This window comes from Micromesistius poutassou (genome assembly GCF_964030765.1).
Source record: "Micromesistius poutassou genome assembly, chromosome: 3".
Lineage (NCBI taxonomy): Eukaryota > Metazoa > Chordata > Actinopteri > Gadiformes > Gadidae > Micromesistius > Micromesistius poutassou.
Genome location: NC_140273.1, coordinates 9,359,479 through 9,379,019, shown reverse-complemented (window position 1 = coordinate 9,379,019; position 19,541 = coordinate 9,359,479). Strand labels below are relative to the sequence as shown.

The 19,541-nt window shown below is 42.8% G+C and overlaps 1 protein-coding gene across 1 annotated transcript in view; it reads right to left on the bottom strand.

Moving 5' to 3' along the window:
* myh10 (myosin, heavy chain 10, non-muscle) overlaps positions 1–19,541 on the bottom strand; it is a 51,077-nt gene that overhangs the window by 22,909 nt on the left and 8,627 nt on the right. The window contains exons 4-15 of the mRNA XM_084465273.1: positions 11,847–11,874; positions 10,347–10,449; positions 9,704–9,733; positions 9,482–9,496; positions 8,929–8,946; positions 6,024–6,116; positions 5,220–5,283; positions 4,817–4,915; positions 4,002–4,145; positions 3,568–3,663; positions 2,278–2,396; positions 1,848–2,000 (exon numbers count right to left, since the gene is read on the bottom strand). Of these exons, the coding sequence (XP_084321399.1) occupies positions 1,848–2,000; positions 2,278–2,396; positions 3,568–3,663; positions 4,002–4,145; positions 4,817–4,915; positions 5,220–5,283; positions 6,024–6,116; positions 8,929–8,946; positions 9,482–9,496; positions 9,704–9,733; positions 10,347–10,449; positions 11,847–11,874 (962 nt within the window). The remainder of the gene's footprint in view (positions 1–1,847; positions 2,001–2,277; positions 2,397–3,567; positions 3,664–4,001; positions 4,146–4,816; positions 4,916–5,219; positions 5,284–6,023; positions 6,117–8,928; positions 8,947–9,481; positions 9,497–9,703; positions 9,734–10,346; positions 10,450–11,846; positions 11,875–19,541) is intronic.

Sequence of the window (19,541 nt, the reverse complement as noted above, 5' to 3'; positions counted from 1 at the left end):
TTATTATACTGATGTATTTTATATTTTGAATATTTGTGGTTGTATAATTTCTGAAAAGTTCCCGGACTTCGGGGGAGTGCAACCGCACAGCGATTGAATACAGAAAGAAGAGCCGCCTCGGGGCACGCAGTAGTGCACCGCCGGAGTCCGGGAGCTCTGCCGGTGTACGGCGACCGGGGCACAGGGTGCCCCGAGGCGGCTCTTCTCTCTGTAATGAATCGCCGTGCCCAAGCCGCGTAAATGTTGAAATAGTTGTAATGTCCGATCCAACCATTTCTTCCTAAACTCTTCTTTCTGACCATTTCTTCCTAAATTCTTCTTTCTTGGCCAAGAGATGCAACGTTGATTTGTTATACCCACAAATAGCACAAGCACGGACTCAATACTGTCTTCCCGTGGGCTGTCGCAAGCCAAGGTGGGCGAGGCCATGAATACTAATTCACCAACTGACATCAGTTAATAATAATAATAATAATACATTTTATTTAAATCGCTTTTCTAAATACTCAAAGACACTGTACAATACATGATAAAAGCAGTAAAAACAACATCAAATGGTAAAAAAAAAAAGAAAACACTAAAAACATATTAGACTAAGCTAAACATTAAAAGCAATTTTAAAAAGGTGAGTTTTTGTGAGAGATTTGAAATTTGAGAGGTCGGTGCAGTCGCGGATTTGTGTGGGGAGAGAGTTCCAGAGGGAGGGGGCAGCAACAGAGAAGGCTCTGTCGCCCCAGGTTCGGTGCTTGGTCCTAGGTGGTGGAGACAGGAGGTTTGCGTAAGATGAACGGAGGCTACGGGATGGGTTGTGGCGGTGGAGCAGGTCAGTGAGGTAGGAAGGGGCCTGGTTATGGAGGGCTTTGTGTGTGAGGAGGAGGATTTTGAATTGAATGCGTTGTGGGACCGGGAGCCAGTGGAGGTTCTGGAGGACGGGGGTAATGTGTTCACGGGTGCGGGTGTGGGTGAGCAGACGAGCAGCAGAGTTTTGAATGTACTGGAGTTTATTTAAGGTTTTGGATGGTGTGCCGTAAAGGATGCTGTTGCAGTAGTCGAGTCTGGAGGTGATGAAGGCATGGATGAGGGTTTCTGCAGCGGAGAAAGAGAGTGATGGGCGGAGTCGGGCAATGTTTTTGAGGTGGAAAAAGGCAGTTCTGGTGATTTGTTTTATGTGGTGTTCGAAGGAGAGGTTATGTTGGTGAGGCTTTTCTGATTCGATCGTTTATGCCTCTATTTTCTTTCATTTGCTAATACAGGCAATCGAGGTAACATTTTCACGTTCAGCATGCATATGCAACTCCGAGGGACCTATCGTATTTCAAAGGACCAAGTACTAAACGGTTTCTTGGGGAATGAGACCTTTAAGGATCCACTGGGGGAAAACACTTTTTTCTTAAATTGTGGCTAAAACAGCCAATTCTACCCAAAGCTATGACAAATGGTCAGGGAACAGGGGCCAAAGCTTGTTTGGAAGGGAATATAAAGAGGGAAGATGTTCAATGTGTCAACATGGAGAGACACTGCACACTCAGCTCAGCTTCTTAAATATGCAGCCAACACAAAACCAGTTGTCCATGAACCAACAGCAGACTAGAAGCAGGTCTGGAGAGTGTTTGATGGGAATCAACAAGAGGAGAACATAAGAGTACCCAGAGCAAGATCTGTGGAAAATGTTACGACTCTCCCAAATATATCCTCAAAAGAAAATAGTTCAGTCCCCCACAAGAACAAACACAGAACCATCTCCACCGCTTATTTGAATCTCTGGAACAAAACAGGCTTGTTGTGACTTTGTCCGCCCCCTAGTCCAATTCCACACACAAACGAGACACAACGCCTAATAGAGACACCTGGAAAATCTCGAAGCCGGCGATGTCCAGGATGCCAATGAAGGAGGCGCCCTGTCTCTTGGTCCGGTCCAGGGCCTTGTTGATGCGGTGCACCAGCCAGCGGAACAGCCGCTCATAGGTGGCCTTCGCCAGGGCCTCAACCGCAAAGTCTGCCTGGAGGACGGAGACACAGACACTTATCTTTAACTTGTTTTCGTCTGGTTTATCCTGTAAGGCACTTTGAGTTGCAACCCATGCAGAAATGTGCCTTATTAATTAATCACAGCAAGGAAACTAGCCAAAAATGTGCTTTCGTTTGTTTTCTGCAAAGTGAATTGGATTGGGCATAGACACCAGCTCCTGCAGTCCCAGGATGCTCCCTCCTACCAGACCACTCTTTTGTTTGGTGGAGGACAAGTCTATAGACCTGTAAGCACAGCACTAGACAGACCTGTTCCTTGGTCTGGGCCTTCTGCACATAGTCCCTTCCCACTTTGATCCTGGGGGAGAGAATGGCCCTGGTGAACTCCATCACGTTCAACCCCAGCAAGTGACACAGCTTCTGGGCCGCTGCGGGAGGAAGAGAAAGGGTTAATAACTATGTATGGGAGTGGATAAGATTGTGTTGATACCAATGCCATTATCGATTCTGCTTCTTGATTCTAAGTGCACGTGCGTGTGTGTTATTGCACATTTTGTGTGCAATAATATTTTGAAGTGAACAAATGGCTCTGACTCTTGACAGATCCCAGTAGAGCTCAGCCAAGCGGACCAAAGAGAAACAGAGTTAAGTCATGGGGTCTGCTGCCATGGTCTAGTTCACCACATCTGGGAACATCACTCTAGCGCGTCTGACATTTCAATACATTTTTAATGCCAGTTAAAATGTAATATGAAACCGAAGGCAGAGAGGAATGTTTGACCAAATTCACCATTGAGGCTATTACTGAAACCAGGTCAAAGGTTTGCATTCAGGGCTACAATTCACTATGGTATCCCTCAGCTCAAAGTTTCTTGTTCTGAAATAATCAGGATTGGACACTCGATATCACTATCTTCCAATGAGAAAATAATGGGAATACAGTTAGAAAGTTAGAAATAACACCATCAAATTCAACTTGAAAGGCTAACTCCCAGTGCAAAATGAAGGCCAAGCAGACATCCATGGTAACAGTGTATTTCGCTCCATGAATGTCTGGCTTACGTAATATTGAACAAACATTCAAATCAAAACTCTGAAACCACACGCATCTCAAATGAGCTAATCTCACCTATTAGCCAATGTCCCCCATTATAATTGCTTAACCGACTTGCCACACAAACACCAGTTTTATCGATGCTACTAATTTGAGCCAACCGTTAACAGCTGTTGTATGAGCAGCGTTTAGTGCTGGTGCTATGATCTGATCTAAGCCTTTGGCCCCAAGAACAGCTTTTCAACACCTGCAGCACTGGAGCACCTCCTGGCCCACCTCCCGCGGAGGCCAGAGCATTGCCACATGTGGAGCAGCTGAGAGGACGTGCTTTGCTTCTCTCTGGAGTCAATCTAAATCATAATGGTGCGATTTATCGTCCGGTTTAAGACCAGGGAGAGACGAGGGAATAAATCACACAACTCTCAGCTCTGCAGATGGGACTCATGTGAGGAAACAGCATTTACATTTGAATCCCCCCAGAGTGGTTGAGTGGGTGAGTGGGTGAATGGGTGGTTGAGTGGGTGAGTGAGTGAGTGTTCAGCTACCTGTGTTCTCGGGCATAGAAGCCTGGTCGGAGTTCCTCTCCTTTTTGAAGATGATGTTGCCAAACTGCAGCACTGAAGATACCACTTTCAACATTGCTGTCAACACAAGAGCATAAAGATAATATTGGTATGATTGATGAATGATGTGGTGTGGACAATGGTAAAAAAAAAACACAGCTAAAAGCATTTCATTGACCTCAGCAGAACTGAAGACCCAGGCGTGATTAATCACTGTATTATATTTATACACAACCTTTATGGGTTCATCCAAGATCATGAGTAAAATAGTCATGTCATTGGGGTTAGGTTCTCGAGACAGCCGTCATGTCCATCACAAATCACATGACTATTTGAATCCTCTGTGTTCAGAACAGGGCAGATGGCAGCAGAGCCGGTGTAATGGAGGTGATAATGAGGGGCGGTGGCGGTCGTACACAGTATCTCCTCGTGGGAGAAGCTCATGATGTTCATGGCGTCCATGGTCTCCTGGAAGTTGTCCTTGTCCTGCTGCCCAGGGATGGTGAGGTTGCCATTGGACAGGAAGCGGTAGCTGCTGAACCCATCCAGAAGCAGGTCCGCTGAGAGCAGAACATTACATCAACAACAACAACAACAAAACCACAGTTAGCCAAATTAGGGAAAACAAGCCGCTGGGATGTAGCTCTTCTTCTCTGTGGGGGGAGGAAGCTGTCCCCCTTCTAATGAATGTGCCAGAGAAGGGAAGTAGCAGCTCTACATGGCTCCAACTGACTCACACTGAAGAGGAGATTCAGTGAGGTAAGGAATGTTAGTTTGTGGAGAGTTATTATCCATAACTGTCACATATTATTTGTAGTGCTTGGTGAAATGCAAGACATTATCGTCAAAAAACAGAAACAAAAGCGAACAAATTATAATATTGACAGCGTGTCGGTGTGATATATAAAATGTATGTTTTGGTGGATTTGTTTTGTTTTATTTTTGCATTGTTATGCTTTATCATGAAGAGTTAGACAGGAAGGTATGGGAGAGAAAGGGGGGAGGACATGCAGCAAAGGACCATGGGTGGGATTCGAACCGGGGTCGCTGTAAGGCTCAGTAAGGAATGAGCCTTAATGGTCACTCTACCTGGTGAACCACTGGGTGAATTTGTTTCTTGGATGTTGAATATAAACTTAGTTTGTAAAGAGTAAGGCCTATTTCAACGGTCGAAGGGATGTAATGACGGTACCATGTTCTCTGGGCCCAAGACACAGGCCCTCCTACTCACACTTGAGGTGCTCCCCAGCCCCGGCCAGGAGCTGGTAGAAGACGTGGAAGGTGCGCTCGTCTTTGGCTTGACGGATGGCCCGGGACTTCTCCAGTAGGTCTGAGAGGGTGTTTACTCAGGAAGACCACTCCAGCGTCTTCAGACAAAACAAACTGGATAGTAACAGCATAATGACTGAATGACGTGTCCGTCCACGGTATATTATCTACCCGTCTACATAATCAAGTGAGACCACCTGTAAGAACGTTATCCGATTCCTGGCTCTTTTCTTCAGACAGCCTCAACATTTCAGCATCTAACCTCCTTTGGATAAAGTAGGTTTATCCAAAGGTTTATCCATTAACTTAACTTGGATTACGATATACTGCATAAGGTCTCAGGTAAACCACTTCGGCAAGGATACAAGTTTCGATGTTGGCACCAACAATGTATCCGGTTACATCAAAGTTGATTCGGATGAATTTTCCCTGAGGAGAAGCAGAGAGTGGAGGGTCAAGGTGCGAAGGGCATGAGTCAAGCCATTGAGAAACAGGCAGCCATTTTCCCACCACAGTTCCCTTGTCTTAAAGTAGGGGTGGAAGAAATGTAGATTTGAAGGTCAGTCCCCGTTTTCAATTACTTTTGATACTATACTAAAGATTCTTAAAACTACAACAATTAAAATTAAAACTAAATAAAGCTTACACATAGTAATACACTCAAAAGCGAGTACTACTATAGTGCTCACCTATAGTTAATAAATCCAAAACTATAGTAAAACCTTCCGTGAGCCTGTGTTAATTCAGTGTACTGACTGCGTGTTAATCTGGTTCTGCCTCATGGACTTTGGAAGTGGCTCCTGTTTGGGTTTACTCTCTGATATCAAAGGCCTCATTAATGACCAGCCTACACCTCTCAATTGCTTGCAGGCAAAACAGGATAATAAAATTCCTTTCCTCAAACTGTATCCCAACTTAGCTCCAATAGACGGCTTCCACCACGCTCTAAGATGCCAAACACGCCGGCTTAATTTCATTCAGGTGTCGGATTATTTGATAATAAGATCAACAGGAGCGGCACTTTGAAGGGGTTCACCCCCAAACCCCACTGGATCCCTCCCTCTCCTTTGCCTTGGCAGTAGACACCACAGGGCTGACGGTAAAAAAAAAACAATCCCTGTTTTCCCCTACGGTTTTATTAAATAGACATTCACCCTCTTAGTACTTACGAAACGTGACGAGTTGTCGTTTTTAACAGTCTTGGCATTCCCAAAGGATTCCAGAATTGGATTTGCTTGTAAAAGTTGACGTTCCAATTCTCCCTGCAAATGAATAGAAAATCTGGTTACCACAAAGCAATGCTTCCACCCATTTTCAATGACTAAAAACAACAAACGGGCACTTATCGCCACAATAAAATAAAACAAATAACAAAATATCCATCAGGCACGTTGAAGCTAAATACTGTATATGACCATTGCATACAGGAAATATAGCAGCCTTTGAAAAATGTTTTGTTTGGTACAGCAGGATGCTGTTCATATCCTATTATGAGTACAATAATATCACCCAGGGCCAGAGAGGTCAGCCGTGGCTAAAACATATTGGCAGAATCCTGCCATGCTCGTTTAACAAAGCAGACGCCGTGGGAGATGTTGATATTGAGACAGAGAGAGGGGAAAATGTGCCAGACTAATGCACTTCAATCTGTAAGTGGAAGGCCGTTAGCAAAAGTTCCACCATTTTTCCTGCAGTTCCTTTTTACGGTTGAATCAAATCTGTTGAATGAGGGAGAAAGGTCAGCGGGATGAATAAAGAAGGAAGAGGTTCAGCATCCGCTTTCTCCTTGTTATTTGTGGCATGTGACAAGTTTGGATACACACCACCTAACCCTTAATTGAATCCATATCAATAATAATGTATTTAATTTATTAAATTGATACATATTATCATTCTTTGTGCAGCCGTTTTATTTCAAGTTTTCACCATGTGCGTAAAATTCCAGAATTCCAGAAAATTGAATTCACTGACTAAATGAGGCAGCCGGGCCGTATCCACAATCCAGCCTGCTGAGAGATAAACGAGGAGCAAGGGGGCCAGACACACTCTGACCAGAAGAAAATTAATCTCCCTTCATGGCAGAGGACACCTTAAGAGAGAGGTAATGGACAACGAGCTCTGTCCACACACACATTGTCTAACGAGACAGCTTCACGAGGCAGAGAAAAACCATGTATATAAAAAATAAACCTTCATTAGCCCTAGACGTTGGGAAAGGTGGCCCATTAAGTGTCTGCTCCAACCACCTTTTGTGTTGATGGTGTTAATGTTGTTAATGATTAAGGAATCCAGAATGGCTGATGAGCAAAAAACAACTCTTCTGCAACAATGTCTATTTCTGGGCCAAGAAAAATACGTTCCCCTTTAGGAATATGAAAAAATAAAGAAAAGAGCTGCATTCTTGTTTAGTTTGAGGAGGCCGCATTCCACCAGAGGAAGCTGTGGGTTGAGTTGGAGAGCATCCCGCTCTGCAGAGGACTGGAGACGTGCACTGTGATGCTTGGCCAGAGAGGGTGCCTTTAACCAAGTTTTGAAGCAATTGGAATGAAGCCGGACTGAACTAATTAAGCCCACCCCAGCAGCCGCAAGTAAACATGGAGTGGAGTCCATACAGGACCAGCAACTCATCCCTAAATCCTGTGTTTCAATGCAAACAGGACTGCGGTGCAGCTTGGACATTATCATTAGCTTTGGGCAAGTAATACCCATTACCCAACAGTAGCCAAGGGCTAAGAGGATTAAAAAAAACACTGGCAGCACACTGGGAGGAGGCCAATTTAGAGATATTAGAAGTTGACCCACATTCTTGCAGTGCAAGTGTGTCTGGAAGCCTCCAGACACACTTCAGATACCTAATCGGTGTTGAGCTGTGAAAACAATGGAGGAACGTGGAAGCTCCCAGGCCCGCTGAACCCATTCCGGGTTGTGGAAACAGCCAGGTCTCCGAGCAGAGTGCAGGTTATTTGGCGGCCTGTGCGGTAGTACATCGGGTAATGAACCAAACGGGATCAGTCCAAACCATACTATTAAATCATCCAAACGACTGGCAGGACAACAACTGCTGTGTGATCCCTTAACCTCCATACCCACCACCCCCACTAGAACCAGCACAGCATTTTGAAGCTTTCGGTCCACCCACAGGAGACAAATAACTCTCCTTGGGAAAGACAGCCCATGCAGATCTGTGTTCGGAACATGGGACCAAACTGCAGGTTGAAAACCCATCTTGAGTAGGGAGCAGGGAGAGCCAATACACAATGCAGAGCAAAGCACAAGTTGTGTGAGATGAGGCTTCACCCTTTTGAAACTACAGTTTTGTTCCGTGGTTAGGACACTCGTGAACCAATGAACATGCTAAATAGTGACCAATATGTCGGTGTAACATGATACAAACGCCAGCAGCTCAGTTTACCAACGCATACAATCCAGGCCAGGATTACATTAGAATAATAGATGATTCCCCTCCAAAATACTTTTTGATGGAGAGACAGCCTTGAGGAGCTGGGAAGGCCTGCTCTTGATTTAGCACTCTTTCCACTAGCCTCCCATGCAAATGCAGAGGTTTTGGCTCTGGTCCTGCTGGCCCTCGGAGCAACGGATTGAGGCCATCCAAAGGATGGTAGAATGATCCAAAGGATGGTAGGATGAGGTACCTCTAAGTAACTTTGCTCCAGCCAAGCCTCTAGGGGAACTGGATGCAGGGGAGATGTGAGGGGCCAAGGGTTGTGCACTCAGTGGAGTGGAACACGTAATGGACGCTGTTATGGTGGATCATTGAGTTATGACCTGCACCTACTGAGGTGGAGCACTCGTTTGTAGAACAAGTTGTCAAAGCATTGAGTACCATGAGAATACAATTCCTTACATTGCAACAAAATGTGAAACACTAAAGAGGCTGAACAACCACCATTTTGTCAAAACTGACAGGGTTGACAGTTAACCTTGAAATAACAGCGTTGTTTGTACAGCCTTGTGGAATATGTATCTGACAGAGTGGAACAAGCACCACTTAGGTTACTAGATATTTTAGCAACAGAAAAGTAGTGAGAGGTGCAAGAACTACATACTACTCACATAAAACAGGGGTCCACTCTGTATCCAATGTGTAGATTCAATAGTTATCATGGAAATAAATACATTGTGTTAATGTCATGGGCACTGGGAAAACATTACAAAATGCATACACTGGAAAATGAATGACAACAAAAAGTTGCAAAAATTATTACAGGACATGTAAAAAAGTCTTGATATAAAAATAAAAGAAGATGAAGATGCTACTGTAAAAAATGGCAAGCAATTTCAAGGATCTGTATCACTGTCTCCAGTACACTTCCAACTATGTATACCTTAGCACAGCTAAGGTATTCATAAGAGAAAATGTAAGATAAATGGTTTGCAGCTAAACTTTTCTGTTTGACATGCTTTTATACTTTCACCACAATTATTTTTCATCTTCAAGAGATAGCAATGGGAATAAATGTGCTTGATAATGCTTCATGAGTAATTAGTCACAATATGACATGCACATTTACAGTATGAATTATTTGTCTTAAATGCAAAAAAATGAATACAAATATTCAAAATGTATGCTATGAAATGCCCATGCCTAGTCCTTAAATTGACTTACAACTGGATTTTGTTCCTAACGGAGAGAGGAATAGATAAAGGTAATGCTGAATGAGCTGTTGCCAGCGCTGTTTACGGTCACCATTCAATAGGTTACTAATGGAATCATGTCAAAATAAAGTACACTCTAGGTTACAGCATTAGGGAAATCCACTTTGTGTGAGGGGACATGGTTAGCCTAGCATACACATCAATGGGTATAAAAGAAAGTGCAAAGACTTGCCTGTTGTTTCACTGGTTTAGGGGACTCTGGCTGTTCAATACAAATAAACAAATGTCACTGCACAATTTCAACATTGCCACACATTATTTTGTATCAAAACATTCAGCCATACAACAGCCATAATTTAATTTAACGACAACCCAACTCCATCTCCAATAGTTTCCATCTCAGCCGACTTGCCCATTGATAATGATCGTTACCCCAATTCCAATGTTCAACTAATGAGGCACGCTTAGGCTTAACCCCTTTTCAACCATAAATAACACTGGATTAGGATGGCCTAGGTCCTGGATGGGGTAGCAGCCTTTAATCACAAATCATTACCTGAGGTGCTAGTCAAGCAATTTATTTACACAATATAAACTAGAGCTTTGTTCAACTATGCTTCGTAATACATGCCTCCCATCTCAAAATGAAGGAGAGGTGTAACGCACACCAAAAATGAGGTGCTGGCTGGTCTCCAAATGACCTTTAACAATGGAAGCTCAATAAAGTCTCGACGATTCATGGTTTTATTTCAGGTGGAGGTTGCTAATCTAAGTGTTAAACATATTCCGGGGAACGATACTCTAATCTAATCTAATCTAATCTGGGAATATCATTCATGTGCGATCAGAGCATTATAAGAGGATTCCATACTCACAGGAACATTGTGGTCCTTCCTCCCTTTGTGTGAGGAGGCCACGTGTGCCAGGTACTGGATGACCTTTTTGGTGTTCTCCGTCTTGCCAGCGCCCGACTCACCTCTAAGAATCACAAGGTCATCCGCGGGGGAAAGAGTTAACAGACTCAGACATAGATCCCTTTACTGTTTATGTAGATGTGTCATTTATTTCTCCTTTTAAAAGGCAGTGTCAGACACATTTGGATATAGGGCTAAACTTGACAGGCTCAATGCTTCGTCACAATGAAAATAACAAATATGAGGTTGACAAAATGTTTGTGCCAATGACATATAATCAAGGACATTGCATTCTCACCTGACCTCATTCTCCGTCTAAAACATCCTACTACTATGATAACAGTATTGGAAAAGACAGGGTCAAACTATGATTTTGTCTTCCCTGAGTTATGCGACCAAGGGGAGCATTCCTGAGGTTTTACAGTGGGTGCACATTTCCCATGTCCAGTAAGCACCAAAACAGTAACTCTGCACAGCTGAGATTCTGTGAGTATAATAAGGCCAGACTTCAACACTCAGGACGGCAAGAGAGGCATCCGAGTGTGTCTCAGAGTCCGCTAGTGACAGAGAGCATTCATTGAGGGCCGTCTGTGTGAATGTCCCCCTTGTTGGCCCTGGGCTTCGAGCCGTTTCAACCCCATGCAGCTAAACTGCAGAGGGGATGAATCGTCATTCAGAGTCTGTTAGAGGCCTTGCAGATGTGGCTGTGTAGATATAAGCCAACACTTGCCACTGTACATGTACACCGGCCTCCCCACTTTTGTTTGTCTGTTGAAACGTATTGTGTGTATATGAGCCTGTGTGTGTAGCTAATACAACTGAAGGCGTCCAGATAAAAAATTGAACTGCAGTTGTGAAAGCCTAGGGAAGGAATACTAGGCTATCCAGAAAAATAATAACAAAAGATAATCAACGGCCCAGAATACACACAACACTAGCTGTGGAGGTCTGTCGGTTGCTCAACACAATCTTCTGACATTTTATTAGACATTCCTGTCATCTCTAGGTACTTGGCATGGACCATCTACAGGGACCTTCCAACCAAAAAAAGACTGACATTTCCCAGACCAGCTTTTGTCTCAAGTAGTGCAGGACCAGTTTTCATCACCGAGGCATTCTCTGCTCAGAATGTACGAGAAGGGCCAGGGACAATTATTACTTCTAGAAAGACTCCCGGTAATTGGTGCAAAATACTGTATTTTTAAAATTTGTGTTTCTGTTCCCAAGGAAGCCCAGAGAGTGCATGTACGCATGCATGATGACCAAGATTGAACCGTGAACATTATTTCCAACCGGATTACCAGAGGGTAAGAAGCATGTTTACATGCAGTGAACATTCTTCTAAACCTCTGGTTACTGGGAATATCCAAAAGCATTTATTCATCAGTAATTATACAAATATATTACAGGCATCTTATATTTTGAACATCATGTATTGGAAGTTGAACTTGGATGACTCACGTGCAAAGAATCGATTGGTCCTCTCGATCTGTGAGGCGAAAATTAAGGGAAGGGGGCGAGAAAGAGAGAGAGAGAGAGAGAGAGAGAGAGAGAGAGAGAGAGAGAGAGAAAAATGTTTTGTGTGAGTAAAACTGTAGAAAAATTAATTCTTGACATTTTCAATGCAGAACAGTTATAATATATATTTCTAATGGTAAGACAAAATACAAAAAGGCAGAAATGAAATTGAAAAGATTCAAAAGATTTGAAGCCTGGGCCTGTGGACTCGAATGCCAAAGCCAAGTGAACCATGCATGTGGTGTGGGCCTGATAGTACAATCATTATCATACAGGCTAATCCCACTGCTTTTTCACATTTTCTGGCATCATAAGCTTCTAAGCATCCTTTGACATTAAGACAACTTCTAGAGACACCTCAACATCAAATAGAGTAATAGGAAAAAACTACATCATAGCTTAACATCTGGAGCGGTTGAGATATGGCTATAGGCAGGACCTCAAATACCAGGCTGGTGGTTTGCTCAGCCCCTCCAAGTGTCAAAGACATGTTTTATGTATAATAAGCTAAATATGACTGCAGGCTCTATTCAGACACCATAGACACTGAGAGGAAAGGCAGGGGGAAAAGGATCTGGCGACCGTCTTGGAAATCAACAACCAAAAACTGTCCACTGTGGTGACAGCTTTGCCAGGTGTGTTTGCAGGCGACGGACCAATAACTGGAAAGCCATCCTTCCTCTCTCCCTGGTTACTGGCCTTTGCCAGACTAAATGTCAAAGGAAATGAGGCATGAATGATGTTGAAACAAGACCAAACCGTAAGCTTCATTTCACCTCTCCAACTTTTCCATTACACAATGTTGTGATGATGATTGCTGAACCTATCTGAATCATATTACATTTTCCGTCAGCCCTGAGGTCCATCTGCAGGTGTGAGCCAATTCATTAATGTTAGTAAACCTTTTTCTGTCAAATAAGGGGGCTCCAAATGGGATATGATTCTGGTTGTCAAGACAACCGTATCGTGCTGGCTGTGATTTGACTACTTTGAAAAATTGGAATTGGATTAAGGCATAAGGCAGCAGAAAAGGATGATGTGGTGTTTGACAATGTTTTTTGGTACAGCTGTAGTGACTTGTGTTTCAGAAAGAGCTGATGAAACGACATCAGACTAAAGTAAGGCTTTCCAATGGACTGCTCTTCTTATCTGTGCATCCATTATCTTAGATAAAACATTAAGGGGTTAGGATACAGACTCCAAACTCAATGGATGTTTCTACTCATCATTGTTTATGCCAGTTTGGTTGCCGAATTTTAATCAGCATACTTCTGGACCTGTGCCCATGTCTGTTGCAGATCCTTTAACAGATCCAACAGTGCTGTATGGTATGTTGTGTCACAAAACACACAAATTCCTTCGGCGCCCTAGGCACACAACCCGAGACTATTCTGGAGAACAGAGAGGATATTCACTTATTCAGATATCCCATCAAGTAATACAATATGTTGGTTTCTCAAAAATGTTTGAATAGAATTAGCCAGAAATGTGCAGTACATATCCGTATGGTATTTGGAATGTGGAAGACCAAATTGAGTTTTAGCCAAAGGAGCAAGAAAATGTGTTCCCATGAATAAAGGTTGAATTAAAATCAATATTCAAAAAGTACTGTCCAGGGCTTCGCAAGGACCCCTTAGTTATTTTGTTTGAATGTTTATTGGTGTAGTATGGCAGCTCTGAGTCAGACAGGCCATAGTGAAATAGGCATCATGATGGGGACAACAAAGGAAACCGTCATTATGAATGACAGTTATCAAACAGCTACCCTCGCTGCCTTGGGCCTCCTGTCGAGGGCATGGCAGGCAAATGAGCTCCAGGGAGCAACGATATTCTTCAGGCTCCCTTTAATGGTAAGAATATTAAATAACACGCAGGTTGGAAATGGGAAAAGTTCCCATTAGCAAATTGAATGAGGTAAATGGAAATCTGCAGAACTAGCAATATACAGAATGAATTCCCATTAACTCTAGTTAAATTAACTCAACAGATTGAAGTGGGTGTTGAGTGAAGGTGATTAATGATCAAGGTGTCGATACCATTGGACCGGAAAAGGACAAGTAATTGGCCGAAGGAGATTTCCCTGGTGGCGTTATGGTCATGTGAACAGTTTAAATGAAAATAAAAAGTTTTATTCAGTGTAGAAATCACACATTATGGTTCCATGAGTTCACCTTTTTTTTTACATTGACTCACGGTTACGGTGAGCAGATGACTAATAACATTTCCCATCACCTGTTCTTGACTCACTGTCTGTGTCCATCATTTTTTTAGGGATCTTGAGGGATCCTAAACCTAATGATTTCGCAGAGTTCTAGTCACCCACCCCCTATTTTGTAGTTGTAGTAAGAATTAAATTGTGTGAGACAAATAAAAAATTATCCAGATGAAGCAAAGGAATTGTTCAAAAATAGAGCCATATCCAATTTACACAGCTTGGGTTGGCATAGCACAATATAAATGAAGTACCACAAAAACCACAGAAACCAAAACCAAAACAAGAGCCCACTAAGCCACAAAAACTCTGCTGAAGGGAAAAGTCAGGTGAAAAAGTGCTGAGCGTGTTCCTGTTGAGCTAGCATAGGAGGGGCAGAAGAGCAGAGTGATGTGACCCAAGACAAGGCAGACCTCCCTTGGCTAAGCATGTAGAGTAAGAGGTGGAGGATGGGAAAATGATGAGGGTAGTATGGCCTCTAGGGGTGTGAATCAGTTGGTATCTCACGACTAAATTTGATTCCTGGGGTCATGATTCGATTCAAAATCAAATCTCGATTCAAGTAGATTCCCAATTCAAATTCAATACTTTATTTAGTACATAGGGATGCAAATTTCAGGATTCACTCCAGTCCACTGTGTGCTAAGGATGTTGTGAATCTATTAAGAATCATGATTTTTACTCACACACACACACGCACACACTAAGCTTGCGCACATGCGCACACACACACACACACACACACACACACACACACACACACACACACACACACACACACACACACACACACACACACACACACACACACACACACACACACACACACACACACAGGTTGAAATGATCCATGTATCTTAAGGCACTGACAACAGGCGAGTGTGTTTGTGTGTCCTCCACAAACCAACACACTGTTTGTTTCTCACCATCAGATAAATAAACAGCACCAGTGTCCGTTTATCTCTGCTGCTGCAGAAGCAGATGCAGGGGAGGGGGGGGGGGGCTGCTTAAGCTACAGCCACAATTCAACCATCCCACTTCCATTCATACAAACTGCTGCCTCCAACAACTGGTGGCGAGGAAAACTATCCAAACAGGACTGGTTATTTCTGTAACACACTTCACAGATTGTGATGCCCCTTTTTTTTCTGGGTTTCGCGTGATTGATGATTCTCCATTTTCACATGACTCCATTGTGTACAAGAAGATAACTTTGACCCGAGGACATTTGCTGTGTTCTATTAAAAAGTGTTATGTGAGGAAAAAAAATATTTATTTTTATTATTTTATTATAATTTTTTCTAACTTCAAATCGTCAGTAACAAATGAGTACCTTGTCTCAGCTCAAGATGGCTGAGACATCTTGAGCTGATCTTGAGACAAGATCTTCATAGCTTACCAAAAGATGGCCTCATTTCAACTTGCTAAGAGAAAGGCTGTTATCATATTATATTTTGGGTTTTTCAAAACCCAAAAACCAGATGTTGAACTTGCCGGACAATTTGCAGCTTTGACGGCGGCAAAGTGTCACTGCATGTAACGTTTCTTCACGCAAGAGTGACGGAAGAAGGCCTGGACACGGCCAGCTGATCCGAGGCCTTGACAGTGAACTCATTGTAAGACAGCAGCCCACTGGGCCTGGGACAGCCTCCGCCCTTGATGGCTAATACCCGCATTAAGGAGTGACAGTGGAGTGCTCACGCTCACCTCATAAAAGTAGACCCACACACTGTTGCCCTACCAGGGGCCTCGGAGTAGAAAGACCTTTATGCAAACCTTTGTGATGTCAATGGAGCTCCACAAAATCGGATAAATGTGGATGAAATACGGACCAAAGAGTATAATTATTCTGTCTTTTTAACAGCACGAGACAACAGTGCCATATTGGGAATAGTATGCTTAGAGAATCTAACAATTAAGTCATTAACACATCAAGTACTCTAGTCCCAGTACAGAAAGTACTTGAAAGCAATGTTCCCTCAAGTAAAATGGGGTAACAGTGGCTTTTCATCACAATAATCAGCATTATCATCATCAGGATCCTCCCCTGATGTACCAGGTGTATCTGCAGCAGTGCTGTCAACATTTCAGTGTGGCCTTTTCTCATGATGTTCCATGCTGCCCGGCTGTTGGCAAGCGTTTGTGGGCATTGTTCAGTTCAGGGAAACTCCCAACCGACCATGAGACAGAGTGGACAGGGACTACTGGACAGTGTGGGTAGATTGCTTCCTTTTTAACAAACAGACGATCTACCGACCCTACCCCCACACACTGGATTAATACACCCGACTCATTCCAAGCATTCCAGCCAAACTCCCCAGTACTGCCAGCAACTAACACTGTGATGCAGTGACAGTTGCTGAAGCTGGCACTATTTGGAAAAGGGCACCTGAAATGAGAATGCATTGTGACAACCTAGGAAAATCTAAATAGTGAATGGACTGCAGTTCTGTGCAATATTGCCTAACATACACCAATTCATGCACATATTCACACACCGACGACGGTGTCAACCATGCAATGCTCGTTGTGAGAAGTGAGGGTGAATGTGTCTTCTTCAGGGACACCTTGACACTTTAGGAGGAGCCGGGATTGAACTAGCAACCTTCCGGTAACCAGCAAACCCGCTCTACCTCCTGAGCCACATGCCGCCCATCGATATCAATTAAAAACTATTCTACTGGAGGAACATAAATATTAACAAAATGCTAGACCATCAGAACCATGGCTATGAACTTAAATTAAAATAAATCAAGCAAACAACTACTACTATTAAGAGACTGAGACTCTAGACTCTAAGTATTATGTGAAATATCCCAGACATAAGATTTGACTAAGAGCTCCAATGCTCCAATAGGATTTGGAGCCTAGTTCATTGAAGGAAGAAGGAATGTGGTCATCAACATAGATTTGACGATTATATGATTATAATCCAGAAAGGACAGAAATTGGAGGCATCACGGATGAAGGAGGCTTGATGACCTGAAACATGACGTTCAGACGACTCAAAAATGTCCATTTCCATAATAACTGGCAGTTATAGTCCTCAAGGCTCATAAAAGAAGAAAACAGTCCTATTTTTAAAGTGGTATAAACTAATAACCATCTGCAAACATTACTACATCTAACAAGAGCCATTCTCTGTGGTCTTGAGTGTCTTTCACTTGGGTTTCAGAAGCCAGCCAGTCTGTCCATTTAAAATTCTTTATACTAAAATCTGAATACAGCTATGACACTGGCAAGACTTGCAGTTGGTAATTCAACCAGACGCTAGCAAAGGGGGAAAAACACATCAGATTCATATCTTGACCATCTCTTTCCTGGATCAGTCAAAATATTTCTCCATATCCTTAGGAAAATAGTTAGGGAGGATTAATCATACAGCAGACGCCAGGAATTTGGATGTTCACTCATTAATCATCACGTTAACGCCAAATCTAACACAAAATCAATGCAGACCGCTGGAGGACTAGTCAAATAGTGGAGAAATTGATAATGTGGGGAAAGAGAGATATGTGTGACGTTGAGTGGGGGAAATAGGAAAACAATCTCATGTGAAGCCGATAAAAAGTAGTTTTGCATACGGGCAAAATTAACATGCTACAGAATTCCACCACCAACCTTTATATTGATGTAAAGCTCTGTCCTGGACTCAAGAACTGTTTACCTAACTTTTCCATCAGCAATGGGGAATAGGGAAGTAAAGGGTCAACAGACCAGGTTTATGAAAAAGTATTATCATAGACTCAAGGAACCCCCAGAGGCTTATGCAAACAGCTCAGAGAGGCTAGCCAGCTCAGGCTGGAAAACATTCCATGCTAAACGACAATAGTGAAAAGGTATTCTTACAGTAAACCACATCTGTTTAGTCAGGTCACACTCAAGTGTCAAGCAGCACTCAAAGTAAAAAAGACCACCCTAACTTGGCCAACAGCACCTGCAATATCAGTTCAGCAATCATATTAACATATCTCTGTTTATATTCAGATCCTAGGCTTAAGATGAAGGAAACATCTTATTGTAGGAATCAGACAAGCAAAAACACAAATGTCTGAAATGAGTGCAATCAATTTCCTTGTGAATTTGCATTTGGTAGTGCATTTGGTGTGCATTTCAGTCACTCTCACGCATATGTCACCTACAGCACCAACAGCTAACCCCTCTAGTGTACGCTCAAGAAGTACAGTTGATTAAAGAGGAAGTGACACACTTACTGACAAGAATGTGCAAGCATTCAAATACATAAATTGTGATGATGGAAGAGTGGATTCTTCTGCGTACAAGTGATTTACACACCTAGAGGGTGTGACAAGTAGTGACTATCAACCAATAACTTTTTGTCTCCATTCCCACTAATACTCTGGGCAGTTAGGGTGCAAAACAGTCAACAGACAGACATACTTACACAGAATTATTATGAACAGCCATTTGAAACATATAATGAACAATGCATTTCACTTCTTTTTACTTTTAACTTAAAAGCCATCTTGTTTCCTAGGAAAAAAATACTTCTTCACCACTTTCTTTTTGCATTTATAAAAGATACACATACTATATTATAGTTATTTTATAAAAACAATATTTACAACAGGGTTGGAACCCCTATTACATACAGTATATCATGGTAGTAAAGCATCAGAGAATGCAAGCAAACATACTATGCCAGTATTTTTGGATGGCCACGTGCCTTGTGCTGCATGTGGATTAGGTCCAACATTAGCTTCATGATCTACCAGTGCAATCGTCTCCAGCAAGGATACTGCATTTGTTTTTGTTCATTCAAGGAAAGACTGTGGGAGTAGGTGGGACCGGTCTGAATCTCAAGAGTCAACCACACCTCATCTAGTATGCAATTTATCTCCACTACACACATCTTCTTGATGTACTCAGTCAACATGTGTGCTGTATTTCTTTAAAGAAAGCATTCACAGTCTTGTTGTCCGCACTGAAAAACACACCAGATAAAGAGTTGTTTTGTTCTGCACTGATGGAGTGGGCCCGTGTGACACATCTAACAGCACTTTGTGTAAAAAGCTTATTGAGCCAAATTCTGATCCAGATGTTCTAATCAAGGAAAGACTACTATTCTCAAAAAAAGTGGGGCTGGGGTACTTTCTATTTTTAAACAAAAACAAGCTCCCCACTATTTGAGGACTTCACCAAGAAACAACCCCAACGTCATCAAATCACTTGGTATCCGTCAATATGATCATACCTTTCATTAGAGACTTGGTTTTATTCAGAGCCATCCGTAAGGCTGTCTATAAGCCCCACGTCAGACCCTTCACTCCACTGGACGTGTTGTTGGTGGAGCAGTGAGGGAAGCTACGGTAGAGAGTATATGGACCACTAATCAAAGGCAGATGTCAGGTCAGGTCTGGCCGTGTGCTAACACAACCAGTCTTTGTACGCAGAGCCCGCTCATT